This window comes from Trachypithecus francoisi, unplaced genomic scaffold (assembly GCF_009764315.1).
Source record: "Trachypithecus francoisi isolate TF-2019V2 unplaced genomic scaffold, Tfra_2.0 Lachesis_group2, whole genome shotgun sequence".
Classification (NCBI taxonomy): domain Eukaryota; kingdom Metazoa; phylum Chordata; class Mammalia; order Primates; family Cercopithecidae; genus Trachypithecus; species Trachypithecus francoisi.
This window is the reverse complement of record NW_022681465.1, coordinates 146,155,978-146,172,531: the sequence shown is the minus strand read 5'-3', so window position 1 is coordinate 146,172,531 and position 16,554 is coordinate 146,155,978. Positions and strand designations below refer to the sequence as shown.

General features: G+C 41.2%; 2 protein-coding genes across 9 annotated transcripts in view; one reads left to right on the top strand and one right to left on the bottom strand.

The window, feature by feature from the left end:
- Positions 1–16,554, bottom strand: part of GRXCR2 (glutaredoxin and cysteine rich domain containing 2) — an 87,526-nt gene that overhangs the window by 56,928 nt on the left and 14,044 nt on the right. For 2 of the 4 annotated variants that reach the window (XR_004430016.1, XR_004430014.1), the window contains exons 1-2: positions 14,014–14,108; positions 8,469–8,655 (exon numbers count right to left, since the gene is read on the bottom strand). The gene's annotated coding sequence lies outside the window, so the exon portion shown is untranslated. Of the gene's footprint in view, positions 1–7,306; positions 7,717–8,468; positions 8,656–12,714; positions 12,741–14,013; positions 14,109–16,554 lie in introns of those variants that run through there. The other 2 variants (XR_004430015.1, XR_004430017.1) reach the window with 2 other exon arrangements.
- SH3RF2 (SH3 domain containing ring finger 2) overlaps positions 13,541–16,554 on the top strand; it is a 145,806-nt gene continuing 142,792 nt past the window's right edge. The window contains exons 1-2 of one of the 5 annotated variants that reach the window (XM_033180774.1): positions 13,541–13,672; positions 14,840–15,323. In XM_033180774.1, the coding sequence (XP_033036665.1) occupies positions 14,946–15,323 (378 nt within the window). In that variant the 5' untranslated portion in view covers positions 13,541–13,672; positions 14,840–14,945. Of the gene's footprint in view, positions 13,673–14,836; positions 15,324–16,554 lie in introns of those variants that run through there. The other 4 variants (XM_033180775.1, XM_033180777.1, XM_033180778.1 and 1 more) reach the window with 4 other exon arrangements.

The following is a 16,554-nucleotide window of genomic DNA, read 5'->3' as shown; positions in this document are numbered from 1 at the left end:
CTGCCACTCAAGTTCCCTCTTCCCCAAACATGTTTCCTTACTGGTGAAAACCAAGCTTGACAGAGAGTGGGGGTGACAAACAGTTGTTCCTATGGAAACCAGAAAAAGTAGCTTCAGTTCCAGGTCAGGAAAGAAATACTGAACATCAGCACGTGTCAGTCACCATGTGCTACGGTCTGAATATTTCTGTCTCCTTAAAAATGATATGCAGCAATCCTAACCCCCAAGGGGATGTTATTAGGAGGCAGGGCCTTTGGGAAGCCATTTGGCCATGAGGGCAGAGACCTTATAAAAAAAGGCCCAAGAGAAACCCCTCACCCCTCTCGTCTTGGGAGGACACAAGGTAAAGATGCCATCTATGAACCAGAGAGCAGGCCCACCCCAGACACCAAATCTGTCAGCTTACTGATCTTGGACTTCCCAGCCTCCAGAACTATGAGCAATACATTTCTGTTGTTTATAAGCCACCCAGTGTTGGGGATTTGTTATAGCATCCCAAACAGACTAAGACACTAAACATAAATATCTTATCTCCTTTATTTCTCACCAAAAAGCCCATGTCAGGTAGGCATTCTGAAATCACATAGCAGGTAGGTGAGCAATTTTTCCAAGCTCTCAACACTCAGTAAGTTGCAGGGTAGTGTTTAAATCCCATTTAGTCTGTCTCAAAAGTCCTCACAGCCTCTCTGGGGCACATTTACACATTCAGTAGATATACATGTGCTCATGGCAAAAAGGCCAGGAAACCAAGGGTGAATGCATATGTAGCAGCAAATGAGGTCACCCTGCTCCAGGGCTGAAAATCCACCTCTACAGCAATTGTGGGACTTTTACAGCACCACCAGTCACCCCAGTCTGCTCCTCCCTCCCCTTCTTCCTTCCCTCTTGAAAAACCACTGACTTTTCCCTTTCTCCCTGTGAGATGAAGGAAGACAAGTTCTCACCAAACTGAACATGTTGATTCAATTCCTATTAACTGAGTATTCACCCAACTTTCCGGAGAAGCAAATCCCTTAGTGGGTAATGCCAGGAATAGGATGCATTGCCAGTTGGAGCCCTAGCAACATTCAATGAGGATTATAATAATGTTATGAATGCCTTTAACCAGCTCCTCACCCAAAATACATACACACCCTTGAAACCAGCATGGGATTTACTAGCAACCTTCCAAATCAATAACTTAATTAACTCACAGGCTGTGTATGACATGTCATGAAACATCTCTAAAACCAAGTAGCAAGGGAAAGTACAAAACTTAAATCCATGTTTATATTAAGTTTCCCAGCCATCATTTTGTAGATTTTATTTTTTTTAAATAAGTTGCTATTTATTTTCACCTAAAAGCATGGTATTTTTAAACCTTAATTTATAGATTCAAGGAGACATAAAATGAAAAATGAAAAACTCTGGGTGAAAACATTTGTTGTCATAAATATATAAACAGCCCCCAAATCTAAAGGGAATCTCTGTCACTGCGTAAGTTACAACTTGTCATTGGCTCTCTCGGTTGCTTTTTGGATGGAGTCCAGGTGTCCTAGACTGCTTTGCCAAGCATTTTGTGATCAGGTAGCTGCCCACACTCCAGTCTCAAAGCCTGATACTCCTGCCACACACCCTCTGCCCAGGTTAGGCAGAGTACAGGCATTTCCCAGAAAGTCCTGGGTCCTCCCACCCTTCATGTCTCTGCATCTGTTTGGCTCTCAGCCTGGAATATCCCCTCCCTTTCTTTACCAAGCTGACTCCTCCTCTTCTCTTCTGCTCCTGCTCATCTCTCAAAATGCAGCCAGGTGCCATCTCTTCAGGAAAGTCTTCCCTCATCTCCAGTGGGGATTTCCAGGGCACCATGTGCTGACCCTCATCACACTATTTTTAACACTGGTTCCTGATGGTTATTTACTTCTGTGTCACCTCCTAAGCTGGGAGCTCCAGGAAGGTATCTCAGTGTCATCAGGCTCAACACAATGCCAGGCACATAGTAAGTACTCACAGCATTGTTGTTGAATGAATGAGTGAATGAATCAAAGAATGAATGGTTATTACCTAGGTATTTATTTTTCCCACAGGCTCCAGGTATACCATGGAAATGAGAGATATAATTTTTCTCTCTCAACACCCTTAAAAAGCTGTTTATACCCCCAGGGACTCATATGGTCCAGTATAGCCAGAAGCATTTCAAGGCTACAGAAACCTTAATCTAAAACATAGCCTAGCTGAGTCCAGAAGACTGGTAACAAAACCAAAGCTAGTCCAAACTCCCAGAACTACCCCTAGTCTATAATGGTCTGGAAACTCACTTTAGTTCAGACCTTCCTAATGTAAGGCCAGTGTAAGTATGTCCTGTGTACTTGTGGGGCTTGCAAGTGGTGCAACCATTGCAGGAACTTCAAACATAAATCAATGTATAAAATAGACAGTTCTCAAAAGGTGGCCCTGGATCACCACATCAGTGTCACCTGGAAACTAGTTAGAAATGCATAAGCTCCACTCAATCTCAGACTTTAGAGTGCATCAGAATCACCTGAAGCACTTGGGGAAACACAGATTGCTGGTGCCATCTCCAGGGTTTCTGATTCAATAAGTCTAGGTGGGGCCTATGCACTTCTAACTGGTTTCCAGGTACACTGATGTGGTGGTCCGGGACTACACTTGAGAACTGTCTACTTTACATATAATAAGTACCATAACCTGATATTGGCCTATAATATGATTCTCCAGAGATAGCCCTTGCTAAGAATATTTTAGAGGGTGATAAGCAATGAACCTGCAAGAAAAAATGCAGCTAACAGATGACCATATGCAATATGTTTCTAAAATATTTTTATGTGCTGTCTCAAAATGAAAATCAAGAGGTTTCACATGACTAAAATACTTTCATGGAGCTCCCAGCTTTGGAAGTGACAGAGAAGTAAACAGATGCCACAAACCAACATAAAAAGTACTCTGACTCCCGGCTTTTCTTGGAAAATCCAAAGACCTGCCACCAGGTTAGCAACAATTTGCTGAAATTGAGTGGTGCTAGCTGCTTAGCATGAGGCATGCTCTCAAGGTTGTCACAGTCCCTATTCAACCCATTCACAAAGCCAAAATCTGATCCCCTGCATGCATTTAAGTTTGTGTATCACTGGTATTTATCCTTACAAAATCCTTCTATAATGTTGTAAGTATTATGAGCACTGCCAACAATCTTCTTTTTTCCATTATATCCATATCAATATACACTAATTTACCTAGGTATTCTTCTGTATGATTACATTATGGTATACATAACCAATCCCTTCCTGATGGATATTTAAGTTAGTGCCATTTATTTCCCATTACAAACAACGAAACAGTGAATGTCCTTATATATATCTCTTTGCATACTTTGTGAGCATTTCTCTTGAATGAACTTCTAGATGTAGAATTACTCAGTGAAATGGAATGTATACTTACAATTTTGATAGATAATGCCAGAATGCTGATGTTAGTTTAGAATACAAGCCATGTTTCATGCCAAGCAGGGGGCAAGGAGTGGCTGAGTTTGGAGAGTGGCATGGAGAGATGAACTGCCCATCATCTCAGCCCTCTTCTTCAGCAACCATACTCCTATACCCTAGTGTACCTACAGTTGATGGCCACAAAGGTAATATCTCAAATGGCAGAGCTAGATCCAGCAAGGCAATCTACTTTATAATTCTAGTTGAACAGTTAATTCATCGTCATAAATTGAGCATAAAAACAAAATGAAATAATTCTGGTTATATTACAGAAGTCTCCATTTGTTACTGAAAACCAAAGGGATTTTTATCCAAATGCTTTTGTCTGGTTTGTTGACATTTCTCTCACTCTTTTATCTCAAAAATAATAATAATTCCCCCTATGCTCTCTCTCTCTCTTTCTGTTTCGGGCTTATTTCCCTTTGTGTTTCTTGGAGATTAACCTGATGTTACTGTAAGATGACTTTGTATGTTGCCAAGGTTTGAACTCTACTGAATGGAACCAAAAATAAAAGTCTAAGATCAAAGTTGCAATAAAGTATTGACTAAAATAGCTTCTTTTTTATTTAATAAATGTGGCAAATGGGATGACATGAAGGTTAAGAGCATAGACTGCCTGGGTGTAAGTTCCGAGTTCCTCATGCACTGGCTGGGATAATACATAACCTCTCTCAGCCTCTGTTTCCTCATCTGTAAGATGAGGGTAATTACAGGGCTATGGTTCTTTGCACAGAATCTTGCACAAAACAATGTTAATTGTTATTATTTATTCTAGCACAACAGCCAATCCCACCCCCTCTTAAAAGTTTTACAGGGTGTGGCAATGCCCAGAACACATAAACCTCTGGGCAGCCATTCTGTGAGTTGACAGTCATGAAATGGGTAAATCAGAATAAATAACTGCTTCAGGAAGAGAAGCCAGCAGTTGAGCTCAATTTTCAACTGTACCTTAGATGCAGCACAATAGATAAGAGGCCTGATAAGGAGATAATGACTAACCTTTACTGAGCACTTACTCTTGTCACACGCTTTGAAGCATTTACAAGCATCTTCTCAGTGTGTGCTCACAATAATCCTAAGGAGCAAGTGCTATTATTACCATTCCTGTCTCACAGATGAGAAAACCAAGGACAGCATGCTTAAGTAATTTGCTGTAGGTCACACTCTTATTTAATAAGATGGCACAGGCCATCTGACTCCAGAGTGCATGTTCATAACTACCATAAGTTAGAAATGATGCCAGAAAGAGATAAACTATAGCCTAAACAGAAGAAATTCAGATATTGTCCATTAATATCTATATCTTTTGAGCACTTCCTATGTACCAGACATTGTTTTACCAACATGTATTAGGAAATGTATTCCTTATGACAAGCCTGGGAAGTACTTGTTATTGATTGCATTTTTATGGATGGGGCCTAGAGCTTTTGAACACAAAGGGTCACAGAGCTGTTACTGGTGAAGCTAAGTTTCGAAAGCATGCCTCCAGATTCCAAGTCACCAGCTTTCTCCCTAGGAATGCAATAAGAATTCCAAACACAAATGAGTCATCCTCATCACTCAGCAAATATTTTTTAAGTACCTACTTGTGTCAGACACAAATTAACAACACAGACATGGTTCCTGCACCATGGGATGTAGATTGTGTGGAAGAGAGAGACAATTTATAAGGACAAGTGAGGAAATAACATATATCATAAAACTGATACGGAATTAGCACCATCACAGGGCACCCTAAAAAATGTCTAATTGCTTTGACAGATGTTATTTACAGTCAGTTATAGAAAATCATTCTAATTCTTTTTTAATAAGAGAAAAAAAATTGTTTCTCTTGTATTTCACATTATCCTGGAAGGCCTACCCATAAACAGAGACATCTAGCACTAATCAGAGCACCTGGGGAATTACTGAGTTTTGCAACTTTCTCACTTGTGTGACCAAAAAAACAAGATTGTGGTTACTCAGTCACCTAGGCAAACTGTCAGCTTTTGCACAGACTTGCCCTGAGTTTAGTAAGAATTAAGGTTGCATCCTGCTCCTGGTTTTGAATCAAAACATTTACTGATTTCATCAGAAAGGAAACAGTAAAAGAAAGGGAGAAAGACAGATTAGGAGTGAAAGGATTTATCACTTACTTTTCTTTAGTAAGGTACAGTCTCTGTTATGGATTAACATCTACTTACAGCAGTTTCAGAGCTGTGAAGTTTATTATTTTTTTAATGGCTATCATATCAACTATAACGCATAAGCTATTAGGGTTATAGGATTTAACTCCCCCTGTTACAGATGTTTTAGTAAATATATAATGTCTTAAGCATTTTTAATATCTTTTAAAAATGTATTACACTAGAATATACATTCATTATAGAAAAATTACAAATACACATGAGCAAAATTTTTAAAAATTAAAATCAACTAATAAGCCCAGTGGCTAGAAATAAGCATTGCTAACATTTTGGTATACATTCTTCTTGTCTTGATTATATATATATATATATATATATGTATATATGTGTGTGTATCATTTTTAAATAACCTGAACTAATATAACTTAAGTTTCAATATTCACTTACTTGTGAATGATCCTTCACATCATTAAATATATGTCTCCTTATCATTTTTAATAGTTGCATCATATTTCCCCATATATATAGATATATATATATCTATATCTATCACTATTTATTTACATACTCCCTTATTGTTGGACATGACGCTTTTTTTTAACTTTTCACTAGTATAAGTAATGCTATGAGGAACACACTTGGATATATATCTGTTATGTTGCTATACATTTATAGAAGTGGTATTTTAGGATCAAGAGGTGAGAAGTGAGATCATATTTTTAAGGCTTTAGTTATCTACTGCTTTTTAAACTTTTTTTAACTTTTCATTTTGAAATAATTATAGACTCATAAGACATTGCAAAAATGGTACAGAAAAGTCCCTTGTACCCTTCACACAGCTTCCCCTAATGATAACTTTTCAAATAACCATAATAGATTATAAAAACTAGGAAACTGGCATTGGCACAATACAATTAACTAGACTCCAGTTACAGTTTTACAGTTAAAATCCAATTGCTTGGATTTTACCAGCAGAATTATTTTCCAATAATAATAGAATGAAAAGATGCATTCTTACTTACTTTCCTACTTTCTCCTCTCACAAATCTGCCTTTAGAACTTCCTTCTAATCTGTAAAGAATACAAACACACTTCGTAGACTATTCTTTTCTTTGACAATCAAGAGGAAGAAGTGCACCTAAGAATCTCTCACCAGCTGTAGAGTGGGTAAACCCCCATTTATGGCACAGAAATGGGGAGGTTCCTGTCTTTTTTTGGTTCTTCACAATCAGTTGGTTTCTTTATGATACACTAGATCAGAGCCTCCTATAGCCTGGGGTACCCTAACCCAAAAGGAATAACACTGAATCACACTAGAAGAAAGTTATTCTCTTTTCATTCCTCCTTTACTTTTCTGATAACACCAAGGAGAAAGCTTCAGTTTAGGGCTAGTCTTTATTTATTTATTTATGTATTTATTTTTACTTAAAAGCAATTTTTTTGAGACAGATTCTTGCTTTGTCACCCAGACTGGAGTGCAGTGGTGTGATCTCGGCTCACTGCAGCCTCTGCCTCCCAGATTCAACTGATTCTCGTGTCTCAGCTTCCCAAGTAGCTGAGATTACAGGCATGTGCCACCACACCCTACTAACCTTTGTATTTTTAGTAGAGATGGGGTTTCGCCACGTTGCCCAGGCTGGTCTTAAACTTCCGGCCTCAAGTGATTTGCCCACCTTGGCCTCCCGAAGTGCTGGGATTATAGGCATGAGCCACTACTCTCTTTTTAACACAAATTGCTCAGGTCTCAAGTTCAGATCTAGGCAGGCAATAGCATTTAACTGGGATTCAATGACATTTTATTGTTTTAATCAAATGTGCATTTACCTTCACCTTCAAATTGCAGCAAATGAAACCGGTTTCCCTTTTATAGTAGTATTTTGTAATTTCCCTTTAAAATAAATTATTTCAATTAAAAATGATTTAATATTTTAAAAAAGTACATGATTACGGCAAAAGGCATAAAGATAAAACGCAAATGACGGAGGTTAGGGATACATTGTGTAAGAGCATTTTGATCAATAAAGAACTGAGCAATCACAAGGCCTAGCATGTTTTTCTTTGGATTAGTTTGCGTTAGAATGAGAACCATCTGGCATCTGCTTCTTTTATGAGATCTGCTTATAGAAAAAGAAGAAAGAAGATAAGAAGCCTATATCTATTAAGCACTATTATATACATCATCTCAACTGACTCTCCAGAACATCTCAATGAAGTAAGTCCTACTAGTGTCCTCACTTTATCCGTGAGGAATCCAAGGAACAGAGGAATAGAGTAATTTGCCTAAGTGATCTATCTATCTATCTATCTATCTATCTATCTATCAGCTGGCAGAGCTGGGATTCAAACAAGGTCTGTTAGACTCCAAAACCATGGGGCTTTTTGTCTGTTTGTTTTGTTTTGCTGTGTTATGTTTTGTTTTGGACAGGGTCTCACTTTGTCACCCAGGCTGGAGTGCAGTGGCGCAATCTCAGTTCACTGCAGCCTCAACCTCCTGGACTCAAGTGATCCTCCCACCTCAGCCTCCCTAGTAGCTGGCACTACAGACATATGCCACCACGCCCAGTTAATTTTTGTATTTTTTGTAGAGACAGGATTTTGCCATGTTGCCCAGGCTTGTCTTGAACTCCTGAACTCAAGCCATCCGCCCGCCTCAGCCTCCCAAAGCACTGGAATTACAGGCATAAGCCACCGCACCTGGCCCAAAACCATGCTCTTGACTGCTGGTTCAAACTGTTTCCTGTTAAATTTAAGAACCATAAGTCATCTCCAGAAAATTTATAATGCCTCTTTGTCCTGGCCAGGAGTCTGGGTCACTTTACTGCGGGTCTGGTGATTGCATGGGAATATTTTAAAGTACACTCCTCACCTGCAAACATCCCCTCGATTGGAGAGGAAATCTCACATCTGACTTAATCCCAGGCCTGTATCCTTTAAAAGAAAGACAGAGTATTTAATAGCCACTCAACGCCTGTCAGTCCAATTTTCTTCACATTTCCACTGTTGTCCTCCAGTCATGCCTCCTCTTCAATTGTCCCGAAGCTTTCTCAGTATCACTAGAAAATCAAATCATATGAGCAAGGTCAGCATCACAGAAACAGATAACATAGGTCTATTTAAATATTTAAAACATACCTAGATTTATACTAGGTACTAAGGGAAGAGAGCAAAGATGTACAAAACACAACCTTCAGCAACGAACGTCCAGCGATGATCAAGAGAGGTTTCATGACCTGCAGCTCTAACACTTTAGATTTCCAAATACCTCAACTCCTTTGATGGATTTAAGGAGTGCTTTACAAATGAGTAACTTTATGGCAGAGCCTGAGACCACCAAGTGGCTAAGAGCCAGTCAAATGAAAATAGTATACCTCTAAAATCATAATTCTAATACGTAAGCAAATTTGATTGGCAAAACTTATCTGCACACTTGTGTGTGATTTAACTTTTAATTGGAAAGAAACTGTCTTAGCCTGAGACAAAGGCTTGCTTCCTTGAAAGTGATTTATTTGGGAGCAGGAGTTGGGGATGGGGGAGTGAAATGGAATGAGAGAAAGCCAGCACAAAGATGCATTATTGTGTCAGCCCCCTATGGATGAATGGTACTCATCCCATGAGACCTTCGGAAGAACTTCATGACATCTCAGGACCACCTGCCCAGGGGATAAAAGCGGAAAATGTATCCACAGATTTTCCATTAGTCAAAGACGGTCCACACTTCTGGATCATGCACATGTGTGTGTGAAGCAAGTTCTCATGTGTGTCCCATGCTGCAACATCAGAGAAGCTCTAGGGCAGGAGGCAAGAAGTACGTGACTGGATCTTGAGGATAGACACTGCCAGGTAGCATCTCTGTATGTGGCCTGAATCTGGGAAATTCTTAGCTTAAATAAGAGGTGTGGTTGAGAACACTGAAAGTGACACTCAAGAGGTGTCTAATATAAAACCATTACCAACCATTTGGTGTACACCTGCCCAAACACAAATTTTTAAGAACATCACTCATTCATTTAGTTATCAATAAACCCATTCAACATTTAGTGAGTATCAACCACATGCCAGCCACTGTGTTAAATACAGGAGAACAGAAGAGCAACAAGACACATAAGGTCCTTCCTCTCTTGGAGTTTACAGTCTGTTTTGGGGAGTTGGGCATTAAATAAATCATTATAAAATAATTTCTGAGTTACAGTTGTGATAGCTGTTATAAAGGAGAAGTGTAGGATGACAAACTTTCTACTCATGAGAATCAAAGAAGGCTTCCTGGAGGAATTGACATTTTTTAAAGCTCAAATTTGCAGAGAATGGGATTAAAAAAGCAAAACAGGGAGGAAGAGAGTAGCTAGGAAGAGAGGAAGAGGAAGAGGGTGTGTTGAAGACGGAAAGAAGAGCATGAACAAATACTTGATGACAAAAACACTATCCTAAGAATGAAGAGAAACCCAGTGGATCAAGAGTATGCTGAGTGAGGGGGTGATGGGGATATAAGCTGAAGCAGGAGAGGTGGGCATAAGCCAGATCATGCAGGGCCTGACAGGTCAGAAGAAGGATTTGATTTTCTCCTAAGGTCATGGAAACCTACTGAAGAGTTTTGACTAAGGAAACAATATGACCAGATTTGCTTGTTTGTGTGTTTTACATACATAAATCTAAATATACTCATAAATATGCACAACAGAAGCTCAGACATATCATACAGATTTTTAAAAAGAATGCAGCCAATCATCACCCTATAACTATAGATAGAAACAGGAGTGTTGGTGGGGTGGAAACAGCGGGGGAAGGGAGGTGGCCTGGAGTCTGAAGAGGTATGCATAGTTCACCTTTTTGCTTGTTTTTAAAGAATACATGTTCATCTGATTTGACGCCAAGGTAGTATTTGGGTAAGCCAGAACAAATCCCCATCTAAAACCCTCGCCCTTCTTTAAAAGTTTCAAAAGAAACTTTCTCTTCAAGACTAACCTCATGTGGGCGGTGTTGGGGACCACCTACAGGGTATCGTTTGAGAGATGCTGAAAGACCACCCCTCGCTTCAGCGTACCTTTTCTCTGTCCTCTATTAGAACATAAAATTCTACCATCACGATTCCATTTGACTGGATTTTCAATCGCCAGATTTCCTAGAAAAGAGTAACGCACTGGATCTAGTCTACCTTCCGGGGACTGAGCTGGTTTGACTGCATTTTCTCAGGGATAGGAGGTTTCGAAGCTTTTCAGACCACTGACTATACAGGGGTATGGAGGGGCCATGAGATGGGTAGACTACAACCCAGAGGGGCCCAATTTCCTTCTCTGACATCAATATTTTGTCTTGGGTTGGCGCTGAGATCAGCTGGTATGTACAACATGGGCATATGTGTAAACATGTGCGGTTTTATATAGTAAAGATATATGGCTGTACTTACGATATGTACATGACTTTATAAAATGAAAAGAAACACAGGCCCCGGGATTAGACCAAACTGAGTTCAGATCACAAGGTTTGTAACCCTGGAAATGTTACAGTGTCTTATGGGGTGGTGGGGAGAATTCAATGAGATAATATGTTTAGAATCTTAGCACTGGTCAGTGGCATACAGCAAGTGCTCCATAGGTGTTACTATTATTAAGATTATGTGTGTGTGCACCCTTACGCAAGTGTATGCATGCATGTGCATACAGGTGCGGCTATGAGTATGTAAGGGAGATAGAGTGTGTTTAAGAACAAGAGAAAGAATAATGAAAAATATTGCCAATCTCTGCAACAGGAGTTCCAGCATAAGAGTGGCCCTTTTAAAGGAGTGAGACAACTTCAGGGCGCAAAGGAAATTGACTCAGCTTTACTAAGTGGGAAACAGAGTAAGAGGACAGTAAACTGCAAGGAGCTTCTTTATGGCACAGACTGAAGAGTAGGAATTAATAGAAGGAGACAGGCAAGCAGAATGGGATGTGATATTATCAAAGCCCAAAAGTGACGTTAAAAAAGTCATAGCTGAAAGTGGTCTCTGAAATTGACCTACAGCAAAATTAGGCCTCAGTGCTCAGAAAAGAGATAACCATCTGCTCCATCCTAAAGTTCTGGGTCACATGCATGTTTGATTTTTTTGGAACTAACATGAAAGAACGTGGCAAACATGTAAATAATGTTTTCAGACCTCCTGATCTCCTCTTAAGATTTTCCCATTGAGCTGTATCTGAACACTCTCTGCATAATAAATAATTGTCATCCTTATGTCTACAGAGAAGATACAGTAATAACAATAATTTTAAAAAGAACACCCAGTTTCTTTCTCTTTTTTTTTTTTTTTTTTTTGAGACGGAGTCTTAGTCACCCAGGCTGGAGTGCAATGGCACAAGCTTGGCTCACTGAAGCCTCCACCTCCCAGGTTCAAGCGATTCTTGTGCCTCAGCCTCCCAAGCACTCCCAGCCAACATGCTGAGCTACTTTTTGTATTTTTAGTAGAGATCGGGCTTCACCGTGTTGGCCAGGCTGGTCTCAAACTCCTGACCTCAAGCAATCTGCCCACCTCAGCCTTCCAAAGTGGTGGGATTACAGGCGTGAGTCACTGCACCTGGCCTCAAACACCTAGTTTCTAGTCCCAATTCTGCCCCTAACTCACTGGACAACTTCAAAGAATCTCTTGATCTTTCTGGGCACAGCTGCCTCATCTGTTAGAAAAAGTGAGAAGCCAGTTTTGGCCATTATCTTTTGACCTCTTGCCCTCTTAGAGGAGGCTTAGCTCCCTTGAACCACCTCTTCACCTCTTTTTGTTGTTGTTGTTGCCCTGGCTGGAGTGCAGTGGCATGATCTCGGCTCACGGCAGCCTCCGCCTCCCAGGTTCAAGTGATTCTCCTGCCTCAGCCACCTGAGTAGCTGGTACTACAGGCATGCGCCACCACGCCCAGCTAATTTTTGTATTTTTAGTAGAAATGGGGTTTCACCATGTTGGCTAGGATGGTCTCGATCTCCTGACCTCGTGATCTGCCCACGTCCGGCCTCCCAAAATGTTGGGATCACAGGAGTGAGTCACCGCACCCGGCCAGCCTCTTAAAGTTATATCACTCCATGACATTGTTAAGAGCACAGACCACTTGCCTTCTGTGGTGGAGCTGTGACTCCCGGGATGAGTTATTTACCCTCTCTGTGTCTCAAGTTCCCTCATCTGCAAAATGAAAGTAAAGAACAATTTAGTGTATCCTTGGGTTGTTAAAGGGTTAAAAGGCTAACATAGGTAAGGTATTTAGAACAGTGGTTGACACAGATAAGGACTACCCTGGCATTAAGTAAGATTGTTATTATTCACTTAAATGGATACCTTTGTAATTTTACATGAAATGTATTATTGATAAATCAAAAAACAGAAATATAGGCATAATCTGAGGATATGAAAAGACTACAGTGGATAACAGGCAGGAGAACAGCTTGGAGGCCACTGCTTTTCCTTTTTTGAAAAAGCTTCTCTGTGCTTTGATTTTTCACGTATGTGTATATATGTGACACTAGTTTCTTAATTTAAACAGATTGAGCAAAAAGATCACTAAAGTCCCTCTTATCTCTAAATGTAGAGATTGACTGATTTTCAAAGAGCAACATTTTCTAGGTGTCCAGCTTATCCTTATTTTCATAGCTTGACCATTTTTACTTTTGACCTTCCCAGGAAATCCTTATGAAGGTTTAAAATAAACACAATCACTTTAGTATGTTTATAATGGAGCAGGTTCCGGCTCCTTGGATACTAGAGAAAACGGGAAAGGTGAAAATATGAACTTTGTAAATACTTGGCCTTAGGGACTGGCTTATATTTTACCTCTTATAATCTTTTCCCAGCAACAATTCAGTTAACTAAAGGAAAGATCATAAAGTTAACAACCGCAACAACAAAAGCGTGGTTGGTAGGCAGCAGCCTGGCGGTGAAAGCGTTAACAGGGCTGGGTAAGGCGATCCCTTGAAATGAGTAAGACTGAGTGGTTAAAGTTTTCAAAGCGGTGGCAGCAGCGGCGCTTGGGGGAAAGGAAGCCGGTTGGAGGGAGCTGCGCACCCCTGCTGCGCGGAGGAGGGGGCTGAGCTGAACTCAGCAGAGGTTACACGCACAAGGTTAGTGGCCCCCACACGCCTCCCCAGCCCGCCGCCGCGCTGACATCTTTGGAGAGGAGTCTTAGGAAGGCGAGGCGCCATCGCTCATTCTCGCGTCATATCTGTCCTGCTTACTAGTCGCTAGTGGAGCCACTGGCCTTCTTCCCAAACCTCTGGGCTCAGTGCTCACTGAAGCCCTGGCACTTGTGAGGGACAGCTGACTTCTCAGACTTTTCTAAACTGGAGGCTTCTTTTCATACATCCAAAAGGAAACTTGTTTCTGGAACAAGCACTGTTTTCAGACCACACACACCCACCCACACCCACACACACACACACACACACACACACACGATCCCTACCTGTATATGCTGCCCCAGTACGGTTTTTACAGGTTGTGACCACAATCCGGAATTCCTATCTGCTTCATTTGAAACTGAGAACAATGTCAAAGTAACTAAACAGGCTGCACTACTTTACCTTGTGGGAGGAATATTGTCTCTGAGCCTAAGGTAATCAGAATGAGGAGGAAAAAAAAAAAAAAAAAACAACCAAAGATGAAAAAAGAAAAGAAACAAAGCTTCCAAGCACCCTGACTTGTAGTTAAGGCAAAATAATGTTTGGAAATGGGTTTCTAATGGAAATTTTTCATTGCTAGCATCATGTGGGAAGGTATATTGTAAAGGAAATAATTCTACATCTGCATGAGATTCAGATAAACTTACCGACCTAAACTAATCTGCATGTGATGCAGATAATAGATACACTTAGATTTAGGGGAAGGAGGAGGAGGAGATAACTTCACAGAAAGAGCGTTCGGAGGGGGCTTTGTTGTAAGAATTGTGACTGTCCAGGAGCTTTCTCCCCAGGCAGGGGTAAAGGAACTCTTCTGGCCCTGGCTGGTAGAGAGGGCTTAGGTAGCCACTTCAGCAGGGCAGTTTATTTCTCTGCTCTCCTGGCCACATAGGCAATGAACAGTCAGTCTTGTGCTCAGTGTTCCTCTGATCCTCACAGCAAGCACGAGTTGAGTCTTATACCTGCTAGCCTTGAATCAGAATGAGTCATTTGAAACTTGGGTGCCGGAACAAAGTACTTGCAAACTGCCTTATGAGACACTGCCTCGACGTAGGTGGGATATACCTCTCGGAGCAGTCACTTTTTTTTCTCTCCTCTCCCTCCTTCAAGCAGGCAAGAATTCTGACGTTCTCAAGAGGCCAGCTCTGCCCTCCTTGCTCAACTGACCTTACCATGTGGACTCTGCTCCTCCAGGTGGGAACTGGAGTTTTGAAATAAAATGGATGATTTCACATTACTTGATCTTCTGGAGTGCCCTGTGTGCTTTGAGAAGCTCGATGTCACAGCCAAAGTCCTCCCTTGCCAGCACACCTTCTGCAAACCATGTCTACAGAGGGTTTTCAAGGCCCACAAAGAGCTGCGGTGCCCTGAATGCAGGACGCCTGTGTTTTGCAGCATCGAGGCGCTGCCGGCCAACCTGCTGCTCGTGCGCCTTCTGGATGGAGTGCGCTCAGGGCAGAGCTCCGGGAGAGGAGGCTCCTTTCGCAGGCCCGGCATGATGACCTTGCAGGATGGCAGGAAAAGCAGGACCAACCCCAGACGTCTGCAGGCCAGTCCTTTCCGGCTAGTGCCTAATATCAGAATCCACATGGATGGGGTAAGAGAGATCTTATTTGTTAATATCATGCCCATATGGAGGTTGGATTTGTGTATACAAGGAGCTAGAGATTATCTTCTTTTAACTAAAAGTTAAACATTCAAGAGTGCTGTTGGTGATTCCCCAGTGATACGTTTCTATGGGCAGTGATCATTTTACTCAAATACAATGGAAGCCTGAGCCTATCTAATCTATCTAAGAATTCTCTTTAGAACTACTAAAGCTTCCTAGGTTCTCCTTTCCTCTTGTCCAGAAAGTAGTAGAACAAGGAAAGCCTTTTAGATTATATTTTTGGTGTTTGATTTCTGCTGTTCTGAGGCCAAACCAGTGCCTGGGAAATGCACGGAGGGTGGGGAAAGAAAAGAGAAAACAAATCCAACTGCTTGTTGCTTTTGAGATCTCTCGGAAATTTCCAAATGTCAAGTTTTTTTTTTTTTAATTTTACCCAAATCCATCTTCCCACCCCTAGTCATAAAGTGCTATTATGGCAATACTCATTCATAATCTGTTCGAAGCTATCAAGATACTTGACGAGGGAGATAGCGCAGGAGGGAAGCGTCTATGTGGGTGGACTGATTGATAGCAAAGGCTGGGCTGTGAAGTACATCAGCTGTGTATAGGAACTCTGCAGATGTGTCTCATTTTGCAAAATGAATGAAATACACAGAAGATACACAGCAGGCACTGCAATTAAAAAACCAAACAAACCCACTTAAGCCTCGCAGGAGATTAATGCTTTTCATGTTTGGATAATGGGACTCGCTCTGTCCAGCGCTGAAAGCACACCCCAAAGACTTCATCTGACCTGGCTATGAGCCTTGTGGTGGGATAATGTGTAAGGGCACATCTGGAAAGAAGGACATGGTCCTTGTGAGTCCAGCAGAATTATTTGCACTGTCACCCCTGGAGTCAGTGTAACAAAGTGGACACGGAAAGCTGTGGCTTGGGCCATTGGCATACTTAGAAAATCAAAGCTGCATTCCTTGAAGTCTTACCTAGAGCAAGCATTAGAGTCTAAATGCTGACAGCAGGGTCCTACATCTCCCTGCTCGGAAGAGAAACAGCGTGTGGGAGGGTCTTGCAGGACTGCTTCCTTACTCAGGAGTGAGGAGTGGCTTGTGATATGCATTTGGAGCAACTTTCCAAAATTTTCCTTCTAAGGGCTACCCCTTCCTGGGTTCACTGCATCCTTAAACCACCCATGGGGCATGTTTAAACATTCAAAATGAGA